Genomic DNA, 19,774 nt, shown 5'->3' on the forward strand with positions numbered 1-19,774 from the left:
GGATGCTTCTCCAGAATTCCTCATTTAGCCACCCGAATTTAACGAAAACACAGAAGGGGTGGGGTGGGCGAAAGGGGCCAAGATCCAGGAATTCAAGACTTGTGGTTATTTGCAGTCAAGTCTTAAGAGGGTAAGAGGTGGGAGACTAGGAATTAAGGCTGTCAGGTTCAAAGTCAGTGAACATGGATGCCTTTAAATCCCCTGCTGCAGCAGGACACTAGGCAGCCACAGCTTCTCTTGCCCATTCCCCTCCCAAGACAATCCACCAGGGACCCCTATTAACTATGTGCCATGTATCAAGCTGGGGAGAATGGACGGATGACAGGGCCTGAGAGGGAACAGGCAGGTTATATTTCTCATCATGGGGAAATTTATAAGCGTGTGAATGTTCTCCAGCTTTGAATTAAGACAACTCTATTAACTAGAACAGCCCTTACCCAATTAACCACTAAAGCAAGCTATTTCAGGACAGATCCAAAAATCTGCAGTTAAGTTTTCACCTTTATCCATCCGTCCAATCAGAGCAGATTCTACCATTAGGTCGACTGGGTTGGCCACCTCAGGCAGATTTTTTGAACATCTCAAAAGGACAGTAAATTGTCCATTATTTATTACTGTATTTTTGCTGCCAAGTTGTGGGGATAGGCTCATATTGGATTTTCGACCTTAGATGCCAAAATTAACTAGACTAGCCTGGGTGACTCTGTGCCTTGACTTGGGTGACAGCAGGGAGCAGGATGGGACCATTTGTTGCTCTGTCTTCAGGCAGCAAAATGTCCTGGGCCAGCTCTGTAAAATCTTTGCATAAAGCAAAATTTATACACAGGAAACTTGCCAAGTGTGGTGAGGGAAAGGCACACTACCCCCAGTCAATTCTTCATGTGTTGAGAGGCCTATACCTCTAGGGTACCAACAACCGTCTGTACAGCTCATCCAAATAAACTTTGCTAAAACACACAAAACAGGAAGATAACAAAGGACAGTGCTGCCCTCCGCTGGTTCAGTATATTCCTACATCCAAAATGCAGTAGCGGTAATAATGCACGGAAAGTCCTGCTTCTTTAGCACAGTATCCTTCTCACAATGGCAAAGTATGTTTCTGAGAACCCCACAAGCAGGACACTGGGGCAACAGCCCTCTTCCCATTACTGCTCCAAAGCAAATGGAAATTCAGAGGTTCAGACTACAAATCTGGAGGTAGAATGGCTAGTCATCTCAGCATCAGCTTTACCTACCATGAATTTTTCTAATCCACTTTAAGTCACTTAAATTAGTGGTAGTCATATCTTGTGGCTGTGAATGCCCGTTATCTGTGAACTGTCTGAAGTACTTCCTCTCATCCTGGATTTTCAGTTTCGCTGGATTTCCCTGGAGAAAAGCATCTGCCCACCTTTACTAAGATTTTGTCTCCACTGCTGTTCTTATGCTGTATTCTTACTTTTTGTGTTTACATCTTTTTTATATAAAAAAAATCAAGCCACCTAGAGGACTCTGGTAATGGGGGCAGCATAGGCATGCCAAAAATAAATACCCCTTCCACCAAACTGAAAAGCTCCCAATATAGCTTTTCCTCATAGGAGAGGTGCTCCAGCCAGTGACGTTTTCAGTGTTGCATTTTAAGACTGGTTTTCAGCCTCATTTCAGGAACTTTTTATATCCATACCTCCAAATCAAGCTTACCCAAGAGTGCATCAGATTACTTAATTTGCCATATAGCTTTATGTGCTCAGCTAACATTTATGCAGGTTAGTAGATGAACCCAGCTTGAATTGGCACAATGACTTATCTGTGACCTGCATTTGGTGACAAACCATTTTAGAGAGTTTACCAAGTGCAAATCTGAACTGCCTTGACTTTTCCCAACTAAACAAAGTTTAAAACCAAGTCCAAAAGGACATCAACTCACACTGAAACATTCCTGTCTGGTACCAAGTTGCCTTAAGGACTATCTATGCCTATATAAACTTGCATCACAATTAAGATCAAGTTCAAGAACCCTGTTTGATGTCCCACCAACACATGAAGTTGAAAGCACAAGTGCCAGAGACAGGGCCTTCCCGTTGGTGGTGCCAGGCTTTCTTGTTCTTGTCCTTCTCTTGAAGACTTATTTCAACAAAGGCTTTTAGTGCAGTTTTAAAACGTTTCATAGCCCCTACTTGGCAACAGGTGTTTGTTGATAGTTTTAGATTGCTGAACTGCAACTGAATTGTAACTTTATTGCTTTTCTGTTTTTAATTTTGTACACCACTCTGCACCATGTCTTTTAGAAAAGTGGTATATTCAAAAAATATTTAAAATATTTATATACTGCTTTTCAGGTGAACCTCAAAATGTCTTTACATGAAAATATTTCAAATAAACGTTATTAAAAATTATTTAATAAAATAGTAAATATAAGCTACAGAGGAAAAACTACGGAGGAAGAAAAACACTTCTAAAAAGCCAGATCTGCTTTCCCCTAGCCCTGTGGTGGCAGTTGTGGGAGGGAAGACAGTTGTTAAAGTTCTGTGTGCACAAAGAAGCACACACCATGCGGTATAGCCCATGAGAAATGTGTGCACATTAGCATACAAGGAACTGTGGAGACCTGTCAAACCAAACAGCCCCTAGACTGCCTGCTACTGTGCCAGCCAGAGGGTGTACCACAAAGCCCTTAAAAAAACCATGTGGGCTACCTTACACTGCTGGCATGTTGTGTACTGCTGAGGGGTGTGTGTGTGTGTGTGTGTGTGTGTGCAAACTACAGAACTGGATAAGGACAACCGTACTAGTATTGTCCCAAGCTGCACCTGCATTTTTATGACACAAATGCATACAATTGGGACACTGATGGAAGGAGAAGAAATCCACACATTCCATTAAATCACTTAAGTACTTGCCAGCTAATGTGTGAAACAGTTCAGATGCCCCTCATGTCATAAAAAATCCCAGCATTCATCAACTCTTCCCACATCAAGGTAGCTGGTGTTAACCAGTGGCACAGGACAATTTAAGCGGCCACGGTGGTAGGGGATGCAGAGGCCATTATTTTGAATGAGCGAATTCATTTGGACACAGAGAGATCACTCTGCTCGGCTGACTTGCCTTAAGAACTCCCTTGCTGCTAACCAGATGTTCCCAGGAAAGCCCATGGCCACCCCAACATACTGCCTCTAAACAGAGGTCACATTTAGCTTGCATGGCTAGCACACACACAGAAAAACCCTTCTTTGCTTAGACTTGCCTAGCTTCCTTTTTAAAACAAACAAACGAACCAACCAACCAACAAACAAACTACTAAGTTAGTGGTCAAAACCACAACTCGGAGCAATGAATTCCTTAATTATGTGTTGTGCCGAGAAACAATTCTCATTATCCTTCATGAACCAATGTCATCAAAGTAATCCTGAAGTCCAACAGCAAAGAATCCTCTTTCCCTTTACCTGCTCCTCACGGTTCACAATCTTATCTACCTCTATAAAGTCTCTTCTTTGATATCTTTCCCCCCTTAAACCGCAAAGCAGCAACCTCTTTTTAAAGCCCTCTGTCAAAAAAGGAGGATGCTCCCCATTTCCGATCCTCTTATTTCGATGCTCTTCTGCAGTTCCATTAACATCCTTTTTAACAGTACGGGCAAAGTATTCTCAACGTGGGCCGCTGGTTTAGATGATGGCACAACCAAACATTAAGAGCCTTCTTAAGAAAAAAAAGGCATTTAATAGATTTTCCTGCTTTTATAATTTAAATAACTTAAAGACGGAAAAGAAGAAAAATCTGACAAGGGCGAGACAGAGTTGGACTGCAGCCTCAATGTGAAGGTGGGAGAGGAAGAGAGAGGAGAAATGGAGAATGTACTTGTGGAACCCCAATGCCCACCACACCCACCCACCCCGTGTGCCAGACCCCACCCCGTCCCCGCTGCCCCCTAAAGCCGCCGGAGAGCTCGCTTCTTGTCGGTCTTCTTCTTGGAGGCCAGTTTCTTGTCCCTGTCGCCTGCATGTTTCTTAGCCATGGGGCCTTCCCCAGAGGCACCGGCCGAAGAAGAGCAAGGCTCGGCAGGGTCCTTGGTGCGCAGGCCGGATGAAGGCTGGGCATGGATCTCCGTCAGGAGGCGGGCCCGGGAGGCATATTCCTCATAGTTCTCCAGCAGGAGGCGCCCTGCTTCCTCGTTCAGGGCGGATTCTGGATTGGGATGGATCAGCAAACACTTGATGGTCTACGAGAGGAACAAGGAGCGAGGGAAGTCAGAACCAGGGGAAGGCGAGACATTATCAGCGTGTCGGGCAGAGGGCCTTCTCGGCAGTGGTGCCCACCCTGTGGAACACCCTCCCACCAGTTGTCAAGGAAATAAACAACTATCTGACTTTTAGAAGACATCTGAAGCCAGCCCTGTTTAGGGAAGTTTTTAATGTTTGATCTTTTATTGTGTTTTTTATATCCTGTTAGAAGCCACCCAGAGTGGCTGGGGAGGCCTGGCCAGATGGGCAGGGTATAATAAAATTATTATTACTTATTATTATTATTATTATTATTATTATTATTATTATTATTATTATTATTATTATGTCAGCAGTCAGTGGATCACAAGCTGCTAGGCATCCTTTTACACATTGCCTAAATTTATTTCTATTTATTTATTCCATTTATATATACCTTTGTCTTCCAAGGATGTCAATGTGGTGTACAAGGTTCTCCTTCTCCCCATTTCATTCTCAAGGAAACCCCATGAGGTAGGTTAGGCTAAGAGCTTCATGGCTGAGTGGGGATTTGAACCCTGGTCTCCTAGGTCATAGTCCAGTGCTCTAACCATTATGCCACACTGGCTGCCTTCCCCAATGTGGTGCTCTCCTGATGTTTCGTACTGCAGCTCCTTTTGGCCCCAGCTGACACAGCCAGCAGTTGGGGGTGATGGAAATTGTAGACAAAAATTTCTGGAGTGCATCAAGCTGAGGAAGGCTCTTTTCATGTGTTGTAAGTTGCCCTTTGGAAATCATTCAGCCCTAGAGGTGGGGCACTAACTCTGAAGCAGAGTTCAGAGTTCTGCCTGCAGAAGCTTCTCACTCTCAGCCCGACACCAGATTCAGATTAAAAAGTGGAGCAAGGAACCAGGTACTATACCCTCACCATTCTATTATCACCTCAGTACAGATATGTGCTTGTAAAAAAGGAGTGTTGCTGGTTTGAAAGTGCCTGTCAAAAGCTCAAAGCTTGTGGGAAGTTAATGCATTAGAGAAAAGGCGAAGGAAGCAGCAAGCAACCTTCCTGATGTGCAAGCTTTTTACTAGCAGGGATATTATAAGTGGATGATTTCAAAGCAAGATTCGCCTCTCATACATTCTGAGGTGGAACAGACGACAGGAACTGCCCTGCATTGCGGCCTGTTTTTTTTATTTAGTCACCATGATGGAGAGCTGCAATTCAAATCCAGGAAAAAGCAGCTAATATTCTGGGGCCACGGGACAACCAAAATACTGTGGCGTCATCTATCCTGAGCTCCCACAGAGTCCTATCTTTGTTGCTTCAAAAGTTACCTAACTTACAAGATTGGAAAGATGGTAGAAAACCTAGAAAGGAACATGTTTTTATGGCCGCTGACTAAGGTGTTTTTAACTTACCCGACACCTCCCTTTTAACTGATCCATTAAATTTAAATACTTCAACATGCTGCCAAAATATTAAGAGAGTTGCCTAGACTTATCCACTTGCAGGGGAAGAACCCATAAGAAAATGGTCATATTCCCAATGACAGGGGCAAACCAGCACAGCATCAAAACTAGCAAGCGTGTAACTGACCGATTAACACATGCTCACTAATCAACTAATGTTTTTGTCAATTTATCTACCAATTAATGCTTATTGCCCTGTTTTAAAATGCTTGTGCTGCACAGTTCTCTCTTCCTCCTGCCTCTCCCTCTTTCAGCCCACCAATTATCACATCGTTTCCTTGAATGCTGAACTTGGGTGGACCCCCAGTTGGGTGCTGCAAAATGGGGGCCATCTAAAAATTACCTGGTGGTTTCTGTACACAAGTCAAGTTGCCTATTAATCAAGAACAATCATCATCCAGCCCTCTAAAACAAGAGTTTAAATAAGAGCTATGGGCAACCCTATGTTAACAGGCTACTGTAAATATTTGGATACATTTATTATTATGAAACACGGGGTCCGGTGGTGCTATATAAAAGCATTTTTCTCGTGGTTTATTTTGCATGGCTTCATTGCGCAAAACTGAATCCTCAGCTTTAGTGCTTTTCGTGGTTTAACGTTACAATGAGCTTTTCTCCATTTCAAACCACACTATCGTATTGTTTTGCGTTTTTAAAATATTCAGTTTTGTACTTTGGGTTATTTTTTAAAAACAACAATAACCCATGTACCTTTTTTTCAGGAGGAAGGTGGAAATTGGCCTGCTTGAAACAGAGATATTAGGGATATTAGGGTGGGAGGGATGCACGGCACTTTCTTTAGAAAATTCTGTCCCAGCTAGCACAGACCAGGGTTAGGGATGATGGATGCATGGCACCAACCTGGAAGGCCACATGCTCCTCACCCCTGCCATAGAGAGATTTTAGGGAAGGTGAAAAGGAAAAATGGCACTGAGCAGCCACCCCTGAACCCTTTAGTGCTCTGCGGCATTTACAAAGGAAGGTTTCAGGAGGGTGGGAAGGGACAAATGGTGTCTTTCTGTTTAGGCTGCTTTTTATTCTGTGCTTACATCAAATTATCCATACCTCTTTTTAACAAAACCAGACACTGCAAACCCCTGTTCTCACTGCAACTTGGAAAATGAGGCTTTGGTTCCAGAATGCTGCTTTGTGGCATGCAGGAAGCCAGTCTTCAGCACACAGGCAGAGGGCAAGCCCTAGCCAATAACTGCTCTCCCCGGGGACAGTGTGGCTGATGCCAACTTTATTATCCAATCAGCACCAAGGGAAGATTTTTTCTTCTTCTACTAAGATAATATTATTTTTGCCATTTCTTTGTTTATTGCTGCTTTTACTTTTGTTTTTAGTTAATGTTTTACTTTTGAAATTGAACTAAATTTTGATGCAATTTGGAGGTTTAATAATAATAATAATAATAATAATAATAATAATAATAATGTGTTGCTTTGTGAACTACCTTGGAAGCATCAATGGAAAGGTACTGTTGGTAATCTTTTAAATAACTAGTTAAAAGAGGGCAGGCTGGTTGGGCAGCGTGCCAAGAGTCAGTCTGAGCATCTTCTCAGAAGGAGCTTGGTGGAGATCAAACCCTTATGAACCAATCCCTCTAAGCAACAACAGGTTGCCGCTACCTGAATTAGAGACCCTGTGCTGCAGCACAGCAGACACATGACACCAAACATAAAAAGAAATGAAGAAGCGGCACTAAAATAAACATCCTGACTATTAACAGAAAGAGGGAGGTCTCAGTTTGCTCCACCACAAAGTTTGTAAGCTGCATTGAAGTTTGTTAAAAACTTAATTAAAATCTATATCATGAAAACAAAGTCCAGAGGTCTGGTTTAATGCACTGATGTCAAGAGCTAAAGAGTTCCTGGTTCAATGCTCTGGACAGCTTTGGCCAAGCCATTTTTCTCTGTGTGTCATTTGAATGGTACATTTGCAGGACACTTCATGGTGGATTTTGCTTTAGGTTGAACCATTTCCCCCCCCCCCCACTGGCCTAAATAAGCCCAGGATTAAGCAAAGAAAGGGACCATGGCTCAGAGGCAAGACAAGTGTTTTGCATGCAGTTCAATCCCTGGTATTGCCCGTTGAAAGGATCTTAGACGGCAGACAAAAGAAATGTATCTGCCTCCTTGAAACCCTGTCACACCAATGCCAGTCAGTATAGAAAGGACTAGACGATAAGTCTGATCAGGTACAAGGCAGCTTCCTACAGGATATTAACAATTTTGGGTTACAATCCAATTCAGGCCCTGAACATACCATTTTGGGATGCAACCCAGTTAAAACCACCACTCACCAGCAGGACATGTCGGATGCCCAGTTCCGCTTTCCAGTCCTTCTTGAGGACGTTGACGCAGATCTCGCCATTGGCCCCCACATTGGGGTGGAATATTTTGGTCAGAAAGTAGCCTTTTGGTGGGCTGGCTGGAAAGTCTTTGCCAAGGATGAGCTTCATGCGGAAGAGGCCACCGGAATATGGGGTACCCTCTGCAGCAGGAACAGAAGAAGGGTTGTCTCAGCAATACCGCAGGATGGCATGTCCCACTCATTGTACCCCACACATGGTTTAAACCACAGCTCAGTTATCTCTGATGTCCAGCTAACTATTTTGCTTTTTAGGCTGCCTGATCCCAAGTAGTGCTGCCTTTTCCCACATGACCACTTCTCCATTTTTTGAGAACGCCAATATGGCCTCCTCTACATTCCATCTTCTACGGCAGCCATGATGATCCACAAGACCTTGGGAGCTAAAAAGATGCTGGCCAAGCTATTGGTATCTGAGTGTTGTTTTATGACGTGGTCGGTGCTCTGTACCATGTTGGGAACAAATTATTTGCAAAAAATTGTATACCCCCTATACCCGCAGGTCTCAGGGTGGTTCACAAGATAAAATCATGATATAAAAACACAGAATACATAATCAAAATAAAAACAAGAACAATCCAATAACTCTCACCCTAAAACACATTATAGGCAAAGGACCCCTGGACAGTTAAGTTCAGTCAAAGGAGATTATGGGGTGTGGCACTCATCTCCGCTTTCAGAACGAGGGAACCGGTGTTTGTCTACAGACAGCGTTCCAGGTCATGTGGCCAGCATAACTAAACCGCTACTGGCGCACGGAGGACCGTAATGAGTGCCAGAGCGCATGCAAACACATTTACCTTCCCACTGCAGTGGTACCTATTTATCTACTTGCACTGGTGTGCTTTCAAACTGCTAAGTTGGCAGGAGCAGGGACAGAGCAACGGGAGCTCACCACATCGGGCGGATTCAAACTGCCAACCTTATTTATGATCAGCAAGCTCTACCACAGCATTATAACACCCCCCAACAAATCATATGCCTTGTCAAAGACTGTGGAATTTTCATTCAAAAGAAGGGGTATTGTCATTATAAATTAATGAAAGGCTAATTTTTAATGAGGAGTATATTATTCACGTGTCTGTAACTGAAGGAAACCAACTAGAGTGTGAAAAAAGATTTGAAATGAGAAGTGTCTATTGAGGATATGCAAAGTTTTATCTACTTTTGTACCCTAATTTTGCTTCCTTTTTAGAATAATTTAGTCTACTGTTTTGCTTTTTCTCTCTTTCTCCAGCAACTCTCATGAATACTGAAGGCTTGCTGACTTCTTTTTTTAAGGAGCTAAACAGTAAGTCTGTTTCCCCCCCCCCCTCTCTTTTAGCCTTCACCCTAAGCCCTTTTCTGGGGCAAGTTTGTGTACTTGCAAGGCAGATATTTTTACTCCTCTCAGCACAAGCTTCATAAGGGCTAGATTTTACTTTTCCCTTTTAATTTCCAGCTTGGGGCTCAAGGATTCATTTACCAGGAAAGAGGTTAATTTGGTTTTATTGCTAGAAGTCTGAAAGTATATGGTCGGGAAATGAGAACTTGGTATTCCTAGAGAATTGAAACTTCTCTTCTGCTAAGAGAACACAGGCCCAATGGGCTGTCTCCAATGTTAGCCCGGCCTAGACCCATTGATATTGATGGCCATGATCACCACAGGCCCATTAATTTCAACACATCTACTCAGAGTGTAATTTAACTGGATACACCCCAATACTCCTGACCTCCTGTATTCCACTTCAGTGTTATGTCTGCACTGAGCCATGGCTCAAGGCTGCAGCTTGGTTCCAGAGCTTCCCTCCACCTACAAGACCCCACCCAACTGTCTTATTTCTAACCACAAGATAGCTATAAATACCAGCATGCTATGAGCAGCAAAAAGGTATCTGGATTCCCTCACAGGTGGTGCAGAAGAGAGCGCCTTTCCCCATCCTGGAAGCAGATGATGGGAACAAGCTCTCCTGGACAACATAGGAATATTGATGGGAAGCTAAATTTATGCTGCCTGTGGAGAAGAGCCCCACAACCCCTTAAAAGAGTCACCTTTCCATTCTTGCTTGGACAATGCCACCTAGCACTGTTGCCCTTTTCACAACAACCCATAAGCTAGAGCTCTGCTGTACTTGATGCAGGTACAGCCCTCTGCCTCCTAACCACTTTTTTTTTTTTAAGGAGTGTCAGAAAGCAAACCCCACATGCCCCTTCTTACCAGGTCCTTCAATGGTAACTTGCACATCTGTGATGTCCTCCTCATTAGGGAATACTTTGATGCCTTCAGGTGGGTCTGAGGTCAGAGTGGAGACTTCTCTGTAGACCAGCCGAATCACATGGGGAGGCAAATTTTCTACATTGGAATTCTGCAGGACAGAAAGGGTGGGAGAGGGAAAAGCAAAGAAGAATGTGGCTCTTAGCTGAAATACAGTCCCTGCATGGATCTGCCACCACTGCTCTTGAAGGGGGCAGGGCTGACCAATATTGGGAGTGACAATGTGCTGCAGAATGCCTGAAAAGTTGCATAGAGGGTGACCAACAGATCTTCCCAAGAGCCTCCAGCAACACAGACGAGGAAGGCCAGCTCTAGGCACTAGTAATACTCAGATTTACTTGTGGGAGGGAATGGGAAGGAAAGCATAGTGCATGTAAAAGGTGCTTACTTGGGTCAAACAAAAATATGCATTGGAACGAACACACAAACACACAAACACAACTGTGGAGAAACACCACGATCCAAAATAACCCTCCACTTCCTAGTCTTCTCCCAGCAAAGTCAGTGAATCATTAAATAGCTACTTGCTTTCCAAGACATGTCACTGGAACACTGTCTTCTGCCAGCATGCCACTTGAAATGCTTACTCCTAAGTAATCTCCCCAAAACCCACGAGCCTGCCAATTCAAGCAGCAACACAGTCTGCTTCCTATGTTTACTCACAAGCAGGCTCTCCGAAAGCCATTACATGCAGCAGGATGCTGACAAAACATAGGATCCATTTCAAAATGCACTTTCTTCTAACTATTACTCACCAAGAATTATGCATGAATGTCTTATTTTTGAAGTAATTTGTTGTTGATGAGCCCCCAACTGCAAAGCCCAAAGTCCAACAGTCTAATTTCTCCCTACTAAAAACCATGTACCTCTAGCTTGTAAAGACACACACACACAGAGAGAGAGATCCAAGGCAAAACAGCACAAATTAAAATGGACTTTTGAACAGCCACTCACCTGCCTGCACACGGCAAGCAAGAACAAGGGATGCTTTATAAACTGGAAGAGCCCTTTTAAAAATTAAAATTACACTCTATATATATTTGTGTGTGTGTGCATTTTAAAAATTAATATTAACTATATGTGTGTGTGTGCGCGCACACACGAGCTCATGGGCAACTACACTGTATACAGAATCTTTGTTGCAAGGCAGAAATAAACACATATGGAAAGAGTAACATGAAGACACACCCATCACAAATAGCAAAGGTGTATCAAATTAGACAAAGAGTAAAAGAAAAAGGAACAGCTTGTTTGTGCAAATTGATTTATCTTGTTTTATTTATCAATTCCTTCCAAAGGGATCAGAAGCCCAAGGGTAAGTATTTTAAAGCAATATTACATCCCTCATAGCAGCAATTCTCGAAAGCACAGGCACAATTCCTCCTCAAAACTGCCTGAGTGGAACTTTCAGGGCTGAGGAAGGAAGGGATGGGAAGCAGCTACTTTGCAGCCCTGAGATCGCAGTCCTTTGCTGGTGCACAAACTCTCATAACTGTCAATATAACAAGGCTAGATGTGTTACGAAGAGTCAAAGTCACATAGGCTCAAGAATCTCAGCATTCAAAAGTACTAATTGGTGGGGACAGTGTCAAATCCTATGTAAAAACCTTCCACCCCCAAGGCAAACGCTGCTACAGTGGTACCTCGACTTACGAAATTAATCTGTTCCAAAGGCGCACTCGTAAGTCGAAATCTTCGTAAGTCGAGGTATCGTGCCGCCTCTTTCCCTTTGCAAGTCGAAAATTTCGGAAGCGGCGCCCATTTTTTCGCTTCCGGAGGTCATTTTTGACATTATTTTTAAGGGAAGAAACCTAGTCTTATACACAAAAAATGTGGCTCTTCATAGGGTAATTGTGAGGGTAAAACAGGGGAGAGTGAAATACAAGAATCATGGGCACTGCCCTTGAGCTCCTTGGAGAAGAGGCGAGAGTAAAATGTAATAATGGACTGCGAAAATACACTAGCAAGGTAGCTTTCACAGCAAAGGTAGAATCTGACTTCTCAAAAGCCTGCTGCCAATATTGCAGCACAGCTTTTAAACACAGATTCTGCAGTGGCTGGGCTTTTTCTGACCCTCTTTTGCACACACAGGTTTGTATGTTTTTAATTTCAGGTGAGAAATGGTGAAAGCAAGCAGACACACACACAAATTAAGCAGATACCAGAATGACAGTTTTCTTCAGGGCTGTTCAGACGGTGTGTGACCCCCAACTCACATGAGGTAGCCAGAAAGAGATGGGGAGCAGGCCTCAGGCCTACGTTTTCCCGATTCACTCTCCTCACTAAGCCAATGGACAAAGGCAAGGGATTCCATGGTTGTTTAAAACCGAGATTAAATCTGGCACAGCAGGGGAGATTCCCCATTCAAACAAACACAGGATCTCTTGCTCTATTAGTCACTTTTTCAGTGTGTGAGAGATTGAGTGAGTGAGTGAAATAGAGAGAAATAAAGAAAACACACAGGAGAAGGCAAGTCTGCTCTCACCTTTCACCTCCCCCATAATCCTGAGAACACCTCATCTAAACAGCCCCCCCAATTGCTATTTACAGTGGTGCCTCGCAAGATGAAATTAATTCGTTCCGCGAGCGTTGTCTTATAGCGGAAATCTCATCTTGCGAAGCACGGCCAGAGGAAGCGCGGTTTTACGGGGGGGGGGGATCACAAAACATTTTCGTTTTGTGAGTCACGGCCATAGGAAAATTCATCTTGCGAGTCACCCTTTCGTTAGCGAATGCCTTTCGTCTAGCGAGTTTTTCGTCTAGTGAGGCATTCGTCTTGCGAGGTACCACTGTATTTATATTTTGACACCTGTCAACTGTAGATCCTCATTTGCACCGTCAGAAGGAATTAAGTGGCCTGCATTGCCAGCAAATATTGACATACAAAGCAGGACAATTGCGAAAGGAAGAAAACCTTTTGTACTTGGGTTACACAAAGTCTTTAGGCAAGGTGTGCCTTAACTTTTCACTCAGACACAATGTGTATTTGTGGGTGTACAATTTTTGTTACTTGGCTGTCATTTCTACAAACGCTCCACCTCAGTTCAATATCATAGGGTGGCTATTTGCAGCCTCTGCAATTCTGCACACACCCTAAAGGTGCCCACATACGTCTTTCAGAGTGCTAAAGGGGTTGCCCACTTGCCATTTAAAAAGGAGCAAGCTGACCTAGCTTCCAACATGCACCAGCTCTCCCTAGGGACTTCTTTGCCATCTCTCTCTCTCTCTCTCTCTCTTTCTTTCTCTCTCTCTGACACCAGTAGAAACTGAAAGTTTTACTACTGTAGCATACATGGACACAAAAGCATGTAGCCCAAAACTGGAAAATAAACCATTTGGGTCACAGTCTAACTCAACCTCTCTCAATCTTGCGTCCCCAGATTATGTTGGACTAACTAGCAGCACCAGTGGGCCAGGGATTTTAGTCCAACATCACCTGTGGCCCTAAAGTTGTGAAAGGCTAGTCTAATTAGTTAACTACATCCACAGGCTCCTCTACCAGAAGTACAGAAGAGGCCACATTTAAACAGGACACTGCACAATACCATTTCTGATCCCTTCTGGATCAAAGCAATGTGTCCCACGCTGCTGGATGTTTTTTTCCTTGGGATCCTCCAAAGCTAACAAAAATCAGATTCTATGCTAGGCTCACTCTAATGGAACTTAAAACACAAAAGTCACCAACAGTGGGAAGGCTGCCCCCAAAGGGCATTTCAAGAGTAAACCAATAGTAAGGATGCCAAATGGCAAAAATGCATCACCCTTGGCTATAAAGGAAGACATCAGAGGAGGCATCCTAGCATCTCTTTGGAGTAACTGTAAAATAAAGTACCAACACTCAAGATCTTACAGATAAAGAACACACTGACAAGGAGAAATATATCACACACCACTATGTATGGCTTTCTACATGGAACATTTTCATTTCGTCCATAAAAGTCATCACTTCTGTTTAAGTTACAATCAAAGTGCTTAACCTCCACTGACACACACGTATACTATGTGTTGAGAAACGTCTAATCGTTTTTGATTGATTACAAAAAAATAAAGTTATCAAGGAAGCTCAGTCCTTCCCTGCACACAAAACTGCTGCCTGTGTGTAAACCATCTGCTGGGGGGTGGGGGTAGGGAAGAGGAGAGGAGAGAACACTGCTTGCCAAGGATTCATCCCATGAGAAAGAGTTTACAATTAAACACATCTGAAAGCATGTAAGAGGTCAAAGGACTGCGCAGGTCTCAAATACAAAATGAAAATTTAAAAACATGTATGCAGCACTGCACACGGAAACATATACCCAAGGGAACCAAAGGCCTAGACTGGAACAAATCAAGACAAAAGGTTTTTAAAAGGCTAACCAACTTTATAGACCTTAAAGCAGTACTCTTACAACTCGACTGAGTAGAAGAGTTTGCAAACATGGAGGATTTTGCTTTGAGAGAAAGGGGGAGCAGGAGAAGACAAACTGTTCAGAGTACTGCTGTATCTTCCTAAATCCTCATACTATGAAAAAATAAAACTACTCAGAAAGCAAACTCTAGATGCCTCCCGATGCAATCCTATATGTTTATTCAGGAACAAGTCTCATGGTATTCAATGCCCAGGATTCCAGCCTTATTAAAGAATGTCTGAGATATGTTTCCCCATATGTAAAAAGAACAATCCACCTTTTCTATTATGTATTATTTTGTACAAGTGATGACTTTCTGTGTTTGCAGCAAGGAATAGGCCTTTAGCCCTGCACCTGAAAATCAAACAAAATACAAGGTATTTTGGAAGGCACTGGAAAGAAATACCGGCACATTCCTGTTTTTCACTTATAAATCAAACAATATAAAATATGCCTCAACAAATATGATCCAAACAGGGCATGTAATTAAATTCTAGAAAAGCAAAGGTGGCTATTATCAAAATGCATTACTTACCCTGTAAGGAATCTACTTTGCCAAATAAATATCTGAAGATTTTTAAAAGACCTTGATACTCTCAATTATGTGTTTTTTTCATTTGGATCATGTATCAAGGATGCCACAGCTCACACATCCAAGAAGGAAACAGGAAAGTTGTAACAAAGGATGGAAAATATTGTGGCAAGTGGGGAATTAAGTTTTTTTCAAGTTTGACTTCCAGTGTGGGTAACCGCCCACGCCTCCTATACAAAAATTATTCCTCCCATAAACTTATAAAACCCTAATGAAGTCGGACATTTTAAACCAGGGATTGAGAACCTGCGGCCCTCCAGCTGTTGTTAGACTCCAACTCCCATCATCCCCAGTCAACATGGCCCATGGTCAGAGATGATGGAAGTAGGAGTCCAATAACAGCTTCCCCACCCTGCTTAATTTAAACAAATACTCATAGAAACTGGCATCACTACATCTGTTATACTTGCACCTCCATTTTTAAATGCCTTTCCAGTGTACTCATTCCACACCAAAGAATTTGGGCCTCTTTCACCATATTTTAAGATGAGTTCCTTTAGGAATTGAGAAGCTCCTTCTGTATATTTCACTTTCTCTTCATATTTCATCAGTAGCTCCTCTATTAGGATTCCTCCTCTATCATGACACCCCTAAGCCTGGCACTAGATCTTAACCCACATCTGACACTAGATCAGTAAATTCCACCCTTTCTCTACACCAGGACTTCAACAGGCTTCTCACCACTTGTGCCACAAACACTGACATATCTCCAATGCTAAATCCAAGTGTCTTATTACAAGGAAATCCTACACAGAACCCCACTCCCAGATCCCTTCCCCAATACAAAGCCATAACCTTGGGACCCAGCTGAAGACAGACAGCCAAAGGTTTCACTCCATACTCCTGGATTTTGCCTACAGGAACACAAATATGAACAGATCCCCAAGTTACCCATCCCCTGAACCTTTGATCAGTGCAGGGGAAGTCACATGCCACCAATCCCAACCAAGTTCTGGTGGGTCCCAGAACCAAGGAGAAAACTTCAAATTAGGCAGGGGCAAACGAGCCAAAAGCCACTCACCATTGTGTAGGGTCTGCACAGAGGATTGTAGAACAGCACAATGTAACCCTAACCTTTAGAGGGCTCACATACGCACCTTAGTCTACAACTAAAATACTTCTGATCGTGCGCCTACTCCTAACCTGGGTCAGGAGCCCCCTACCCCTATTGAGAAAATACTAGGGTTTAAGAAGTTCCACCTTTCCCGTGCATTTACGGGGGGGAAACCAGATGTTCCCCCCACCCTCCTCCTTCTCCACGCTGTTTCCAACTCGCTTATGCCACCCTCACTTTAATGAGGGTGGCCGGTGCCCAGCAAACGTTTTATAACCCTCGGTCAAAGCCAGCCACACCCCTTTGGAACCCCAGCCGCCCAATCAGGCCCGTTAGAACGGAGGGGGTCCGTTCCTCCCCCCTCCCTTCTCGGGTGCTCTCCTCGCGGAGAGCCGTTGACAACCAATGTCCGCGACGGCCGGCAGCCAATGAGGAGAGGCGTAGTGGAGAGGCGGCGCTATAGTGCCTGATTGGACGGATTTGAATATGAACGTTTGGTGAAAGCGGCGTTTAAAGGGACGATAGTTTGTTTATCTGCTAACGGTTGCGGGAAGAAACTAGGTGGGGGCGAATTTCAAATCCTTCGATTGACGCGCCGTTTCACCAATAGAATGTGAGAGTGCGCGAGAGACGCTGCTCGGAGAAATAGTAAATTGACGTAGCGATGTAGCCAATAGGCGACGAAAAAGTGTCTGGCTGCGGGGAAAGCTCTGCCCCTGGTTCTTCCTTATTCAAACAAAGCGGGCAGGTTCCTAATTGGCCAAATGAGAAAAGTAAACCCGCCCAACTGACGACAGGAAGCAGCTAATTAGGGCTGAATAAGTTAAATATATTTCGTCTAATAATTATGCATAATGACGGGATACACTAAGCGGGTGGGGCTTAACAGGGGAAATGACTGCTCGGGCGACCAGTTCTCAACCATCCTGTCCTCAATAATGGTCATGGATACACACACTTGACAGCTGCCATTAGCACCATCTTCTCATTGGAAACATCTTTAGATTGCAACTGCTCTCTGAAGGCGTTCATGGTTAAGGCTGCAAACCTATGTTCACTTACTTGGGAGTTAAGCCTCATTGATTGTAATGGGGCTCACTTCTGAGTAGACAGAGGACTACACTGAGAGAGAAAATCGGCACAAAGGTTTACCTTGGCTTAAAACGGAACACCACCTCTGTTGCCATATCAGTTGCTGAAGATAACACAAGAGGGCAGTGCAGCAGCTACAACTGTTTTGCCCCGGGTGAAGCCCCCACAGAGGCTGCCAGCCTGAGTGGAAGGCATAATGCTGGTGGTCGACAAAAGAGGTTTAAAGACTCTCTCAAGGCAAATCTTTTAAAACGTAGTATAAACACCAACAACTGGGAAACACTGGCCTGCAAGCGCTCCAACTGGAGAACAGCCTTTACCAAAGGTGTCGTGGGCTTTGAAGATGCTCGAACTCAGAAGAAAAGGGAGAGACATGCTAAGAGGAAGGCATGCTTGGCAAACCCTCACCATGATCAACGCCTGCCCAGAAACCTATGTCCCCACTGTGGAAGGGCATGTGGATCCAGAATTGGCCTCCACAGTCACTTACATTGTTAAGACCATGTTCATGGAAGACAATCTTACTCAGCTATGAATGATTGCCAAAGAGGAAGAAGTGTATATGCAAATGCACACGGGGGGGTCGGGTGTGCCAAACTGGGTGTTTGACCTGGGTAAAATAAAGCCTAGTTTCACCCCTGCAAGTGGGAATAGTTGCGTTTACACTAAGTATGCTTGTGGGCTTCCCAGAGGTGCATAGTTTCGACTCTATGAAAACAGAATGGACTAGGTGCACTTTTGACCTGATTCCCACACAAGTGTCTTCTTAGTGCCCATCCACACTGCTGAATGTTATGGATTGTGTACCCCTTGTGCATCCTTTAATTCCTCCTCGGGAACTGGGCTCCCTCCCTTATAATTATTCCACTGTTTGTGTGTCTAATTGTTATTTATTGAATGTGTTAACACAAAATCAATAAAAACAAGAACAGAACAGAACAATAACCTCCCCTCCCACATTTAGAAGGAAATAAGATGTTAATCCACCAAAGGCATGGTTGAAGAGGAACGTTTTCCCCTGGCACTTAAAGGTGTATAATGAAGCTGCCAGGCAAGCCTCTCTGGGGACAGCATTCCACAAACAGGGAGCCACTGCAGAAAAAGGCCCATTCTTGTTTTGCCACCCTCTGGACCTCTTGTGGAGGAGGCACATGAAAAAAGGCCTTAGATAATGATTGCATGTAAAGCTACCATTTTGCCTTTGCTGCATAAGGACACTTTTTACCAGTAGAATATAATACAACATTATCATCAGATTTCTGGACTCATTTAAAGGTTCTGGTTTTGATCTATAAAGCCTTGTTTACTTATTAAATTTATAGCCTGCCCTTCTTCCTGAAATAGCACAGGGGGGGCCACCTCTTCCCCTATGAACACGCCTGGACCCTAGGGTCTACATCAGAAGCCCTTTTCTGTGCACCCATGGAAGGTGAAGAGGTGCAGCCACATTCCCCTAAGCTGCAGCCACATTGCTCATTGGGAGCTGCTATGAGTTGCAGAGAAGAAAACCTGAGTTATTACATTTCTTAGCTACCAAATTTTGCTTTTCCATGGCTAACAGCAGATGGGGTACATGGAGGAGGAGAAGGGATAGACCTCTTTTCCATCATGCTATGGTCCTGCTGAAGGGGCAGGTTTGAGAGGCACCTGCACCATACGAATTTTAAAAGCACATAGTAGGAGTTTGCTTCAGGGATGCATCACATTGGTCCTCCAGGTGTTGCTTGAGACTTCTTAGGAAAACTCTCCCCCCCCCATAGTGATGTTAAGCTTTTTGAGCTGTTTCCGCTGCTTTTCCCATCACGTTGCCATACATCCGGGTTTCACCTGACATTTTGCCGATTCAGCAAAAATTTCCCGATGCCATTTCTACACCCCAAAACCAGGACATGTCAGGAAATATGGCAAGCCTAGGCTTGACTCTCATCAGCTAGCATGGCCAATAGTCAGGGAAGATGGGAGCTGGCGCTGTGGTCTAAACCACTGAGCCTCTTGGGCTTGCTGATCGGAAGGTAAGCGGTTCGAATCCCCGCGACGGGGTGAGCTCCCATTGCTCTGTCCCATCTCCTGCCAACCTAGCAGTTCGGAAGCACACCAGTGCAGGTAGATAAATAGGTACTGCTGCAGTGGGAAGGTAAATGGCGTTTCTGTGTACTCTGGCACTCATCACAGTCCTCCATGCACCAGTAGCGGTTTAGTCATGCTGGCCACATGACCTGGAAAACTGTCTGTGGACAAATGCCAGTTCCCTCGGCCTGAAAGCGAGATGAGCGTTGCAACCCCATAGTCGCCTTTGACTGGACTTAACCATCCAGGGGTCCTTTACCTTTTTACCTTTACCTAGTCCAGCAACATCTGAAGGCGCACAAGTTCCTT

At 44.0% G+C, this 19,774-nt stretch overlaps 1 protein-coding gene across 1 annotated transcript; it reads right to left on the reverse strand.

Annotated features, from left to right (window-relative positions):
• Positions 1-3,662: 3,662 nt before the first annotated feature.
• UBE2S (ubiquitin conjugating enzyme E2 S) lies at positions 3,663-16,713 on the reverse strand. The gene is made up of 4 exons (XM_033169165.1): positions 16,274-16,713; positions 10,216-10,363; positions 7,951-8,141; positions 3,663-4,195 (listed from the first exon to the last, which is right to left on the reverse strand). Exons 1-4 carry the CDS (start codon positions 16,274-16,276, stop codon positions 3,905-3,907), a joined length of 633 nt encoding a protein of 210 aa, XP_033025056.1. The 5' UTR covers positions 16,277-16,713; the 3' UTR covers positions 3,663-3,904.
• Between the last annotated feature and the right edge of the window lie 3,061 nt (positions 16,714-19,774).

The sequence above is a fragment of the Lacerta agilis genome, chromosome 14 (assembly GCF_009819535.1).
Source record: "Lacerta agilis isolate rLacAgi1 chromosome 14, rLacAgi1.pri, whole genome shotgun sequence".
In the NCBI taxonomy this organism is placed as follows: domain Eukaryota; kingdom Metazoa; phylum Chordata; class Lepidosauria; order Squamata; family Lacertidae; genus Lacerta; species Lacerta agilis.